Raw genomic sequence first — 4,583 nt, 5'->3', positions numbered from 1 at the left:
GGGGGCGGGGGCAGGGAGCGTGCAGCTTGGACGCGTGCGCAAGTGCCAGGCGCAAGGACCTGCTCGCTGCTCAGCTCCTGGCCCCGCCCGCTCTCAGCATCACTACCTCGCCTATATAACCTGAGCACCACCGCAGCCGGGACACGAGGAATTCGCCTACGCAGAAGACACGGCGTCAGGAGGCCCCAGGGTTATGAGATCATCACTGCTCAGGACCTACTAACAACAACAGGTAATTACAACCCTTTCTTTTTCCTTTTTTTTTCCTCGAGAATAAAGCAGTAATTGAAGACCTGATGTACCTACGTACTGTGTATGTGCGCATTTGAGAGTGTGTGTATGTGTATTGAGACCAGTATCCCTCAATTGCCCACAAGTACTCACTAATAATGAATCTGTGTTTAAGTACCCCCTGCAGGCTTTCTAATTAAATTTAAATTTTTTAATAGTACAGGAGTTTCGTGGATTAAAAAAAAATAAACAGTAACTGATTATTTGCTGGCGGTGATTTTTTTAAAGTCCTAGAAACAAATAATTATTTCACTTGCTCACTTCTTTTAGTAAGGAAAAAGGGGGGGGGGAGGAAAAGAAAAAGAAAAGGCAACTGCTCCCAAGATTTGTGCTTATATATCTTATGCACATCGGGAGGGTCAGCCTGTCTTTTCAGTGAATGAAAAGGATGTGGGCACCTTTCGTATACACAGTCTTGAAAATAAAGCTGGGTCCGAGTTAAGTTTAGTTGAAGGGTGGAGTGGAGAAAGGGAAAGAAACCACTACTGCTACCTGTTACTGCTCCAGAGGCGGTCAAGTCACCATCATCCACTGCTGGAGCCAAAAATTCAGTTGTTTTACTAAAGGCTCTTTATGTTCCGTATCAGAAGCGGCAACTTCGTCATTGCCAGTCGCTGACCATTATAATTACTCAATCTTTTAAAGGCAGGTTTGAGGCGAACTTTGAAAAGCCCCAATAAAGAGCGGGCGGCCCTTTCAATGGGCTGTTTATTAGAGAGGAGCCTTCCGCACCTGATCCCCAGCGCGTGGGAGAGCGCTCTGCGCCGCGCCCCCAGCCATCGCCTAGTTGGGAGAGCTTTTGTACAAGGTGGAAATTTAGCGGAGGGTGAGGGATGGGAGGCGAGAACAGAAAGGCGAGGGAGGGAGGGATGACTCCTGTCCACGTTTGTTGTAAATCTTTCGTTAGTGGTGGAATAATTTTGTAGAAACTACTTTTCCTCTTCCGTGCATTTGCTCTTCAATCTCTATTCGATATAATCTTCTTTAAAAACACTGCCAGTGTTAGCAAATTATGTAATCGCTCTTCAACTTAAACCACCAAGTATCCAGAAGCCAGAATAGAGATGGGAACAGAAAGTGCGATTTTCAGACTTGCCATTTTTTGTAGAGTTATGAGTGATTTTGGACACCTGCAGATAAACATGAAGTTACTGAAATATATGCTCATTTCCACACACATTATGCTGCCGAGAAATCCCCATAAACAGTTGAATAAATCACTAGAAAACATAAATGCATGAATAATACTCACATATATGTATCCAGCACTATCACCACCCATGCCCAGTCCTGTGTTCTACGTACCAGCGGGGCACACACAAGCCATTATGAAACACAGCACTTAACTTTTCCTCAGAGTCATCCATTTTGTAATGGAGTGTACTTCTGTTTACTTGTATTTGTGCAGGATTAGGGAGTGGAAGCTGAAGGCTTCTTTATCTGGCTTTTGAGTGTGGCATTTTTCTCCTTTTCTTTCTACTTGCCTCTCTCCCCTGTTGAATATAGGAAACTGAAACATGACCAAATCTTACAGCGAGAGCGGGCTGATGGGCGAGCCTCAGCCCCAAGGTCCTCCAAGCTGGACAGATGAATGTCTCAGTTCTCAAGAGGAGGAACACGAGGCAGACAAGAAGGAGGACGACCTGGAAGCCATGAATGCCGAGGAGGATTCCCTGAGGAACGGGGGAGAGGAGGAGGAGGAAGATGAAGACCTGGAAGAGGAGGAAGAAGAGGAAGAGGAAGATGATGATCAAAAGCCCAAGAGACGCGGTCCCAAAAAGAAGAAGATGACCAAGGCGCGCCTGGAGCGTTTTAAACTGAGGCGCATGAAGGCCAACGCCCGGGAGCGGAACCGCATGCATGGGCTGAACGCGGCGCTGGACAACCTGCGCAAGGTGGTGCCCTGCTACTCCAAGACGCAGAAGCTCTCCAAAATCGAGACATTGCGCTTGGCCAAAAACTACATTTGGGCTCTGTCAGAGATCCTGCGTTCAGGCAAAAGCCCTGACCTGGTCTCCTTCGTACAGACTCTCTGCAAAGGCCTGTCCCAGCCCACAACCAACCTGGTTGCAGGCTGCCTGCAGCTCAACCCTCGGACTTTTCTGCCAGAACAGAACCAGGATATGCCTCCGCACCTGCCGACGGCCAGCGCTTCCTTCCCAGTGCACCCCTACTCCTACCAGTCTCCGGGGTTGCCCAGTCCGCCCTACGGTACCATGGACAGCTCCCATGTCTTCCACGTCAAACCTCCACCACACGCCTACAGCGCAGCGCTGGAGCCCTTCTTTGAAAGCCCCCTGACTGATTGCACCAGCCCTTCCTTTGATGGACCCCTCAGTCCGCCGCTCAGCATCAATGGCAACTTCTCTTTCAAACACGAACCATCCGCCGAGTTTGAAAAAAATTATGCCTTTACCATGCACTATCCTGCAGCGACCCTGGCAGGGGCCCAAAGCCACGGATCAATCTTCTCGGGAGCTGCTGCCCCTCGCTGCGAGATCCCCATAGACAATATTATGTCCTTCGATAGCCATTCACATCATGAGCGAGTCATGAGTGCCCAGCTCAATGCCATCTTTCACGATTAGAGACACGTCAGTTTCACCATTCTCGGGAAACGAACCCACTGTGCTTACAGTGACTGTCGTGTTTACAAAAGGCAGCCCTTTTGGTACTACTGCTGCAAAGTGCAAATACTCCAAGCTTCAAGTGATATATGTATTTATTGTTACTGCCTTTGGAAGAAACAGGGGATCAAAGTTCCTGTTCACCTTATGTATTATTTTCTATAGCTCTTCTATTTTAAAAAATAATAATAATACAGTAAAGTTAAAAAATGCACCTAGAATTTGGTGTAGCTGTATTCAGATCATATTAATTATCTGATCGGGATAACAAAATCACAAGCAATAATTAGGATCTATGCAATTTTTAAACTAGTAATGGGCCAATTAAAATATATATAAATATATATTTTTCAATCAGCATTTTACTACTTGTTACCTTTCCCATGCTGAATTATTTTGTTGTGATTTTGTACAGAATTTTTAATGACTTTTTATAATGTGGATTTCCTATTTTAACACCATGCAGCTTCATCAATTTTTATACATATCAGAAAAGTAGAATTATATCTAATTTATACAAAATAATTTAACTAATTTAAACCAGCAGGAAAGTGCTTAGAAAGTTATTGTGTTGCCTTAGCACTTCTTTCTACTCTAATTGTAAAAACAAACAAAAAATTGCACAATTTGAGCAATTCATTTCACTTTAAAGTTTTTCCCTTTCCCTAAAATAAATCACAGATCCATAATTTTCAAGAGGATGGAAAAAAGAAACAAGAGATGCATTCCTTATCAAAACATATCAATTCAACAATTACTTGCACAAGCTTGTATATACATATTATGAATAAATGCCAACATACACTTCTTTAAATCAAAAGCTGCTTGACTATCACATACAATTTGCACTGTTTCTTTTTAGTCTTTTACTCCTTTGCATTCCATGATTTTACAGAGCATCTGAAGCTATTGATGTTTCCAGAAAATATAAATGCATGATTTTATACATTGTCACACAAATGGTGATTTGTCATATATTCATGTAATAAATCTGAGCCTAAATCTATTCAGGTTGTTAATGTTGGGATTTATACCTATTGTAGTCAATTAGTACAGTAGCTTAAATAAAATTCAAACCATTTAATTCATAATTAGAACAATAGCTATTGCATGTAAAATGCAGTTCAGAATAAGTGCTGTTTGAGATGTGATGCTGATACCACTGGAATTGATCTGTACTGTAATCTTGTTTGTAATCCTGTATATTATGGTGTAATGCACAATTTAGAAAACACTCATCCAGTTGCAATAAAATAGAATTGAAAATCAGACCAGTTGTTATATTTCTTCCTAAAGTAATTTTTACAGTATAAAATTATTCTTAGGGGAAATAATTGTTTTATTTGCTGAATTAAAAAATAATAAACACTATTTGTAGAATAAAGTAAAAAGAAAAAATACTTTGGTATATTTTCTAGTCTTTTTATCCCCATTAAAGAGTCACCAGTTCTTTGTAGGTAATGAAAAGACCTAACTAATGTTTCATGATTTGGATTATAGGGTTGCAGGATGAGGGGGATGAACAATGTATTTTTGCTTTTCTTTGTTTAAGCACCTTCACCTTTGGTGGGGTTGGTTCTTATTCTTTTAAATGATTGTGTTACTCTTTCCTTCTCTTTTAAAAAGGTGAATTAGTTAATTATTAACAAGCAATACATAAATAAG

At 41.7% G+C, this 4,583-nt stretch overlaps 1 protein-coding gene across 1 annotated transcript; it reads left to right on the top strand.

Moving 5' to 3' along the window:
- The first annotated feature begins 17 nt into the window (after positions 1 to 17).
- Neurod1 (neuronal differentiation 1) lies at positions 18 to 4,276 on the top strand. Its single transcript, XM_015481051.2, has 2 exons — positions 18 to 232; positions 1,798 to 4,276. Exon 2 carries the CDS (start codon positions 1,809 to 1,811, stop codon positions 2,877 to 2,879), a length of 1,071 nt encoding a protein of 356 aa, XP_015336537.1. The 5' UTR covers positions 18 to 232; positions 1,798 to 1,808; the 3' UTR covers positions 2,880 to 4,276.
- Positions 4,277 to 4,583: the final 307 nt, after the last annotated feature.

Source organism: Marmota marmota, unplaced genomic scaffold (assembly GCF_001458135.2).
Source record: "Marmota marmota marmota unplaced genomic scaffold, marMar, whole genome shotgun sequence".
Lineage (NCBI taxonomy): Eukaryota > Metazoa > Chordata > Mammalia > Rodentia > Sciuridae > Marmota > Marmota marmota.
This window is presented reverse-complemented; position numbering and strand designations above follow the sequence as displayed.

Excerpts from the sequence above, each read along its gene's own strand:
- Neurod1 (XM_015481051.2), top strand. The coding sequence starts at position 1,809 with ATGACCAAATCTTACAGCGAGAGCGGGCTGATGGGCGAGCCTCAGCCC.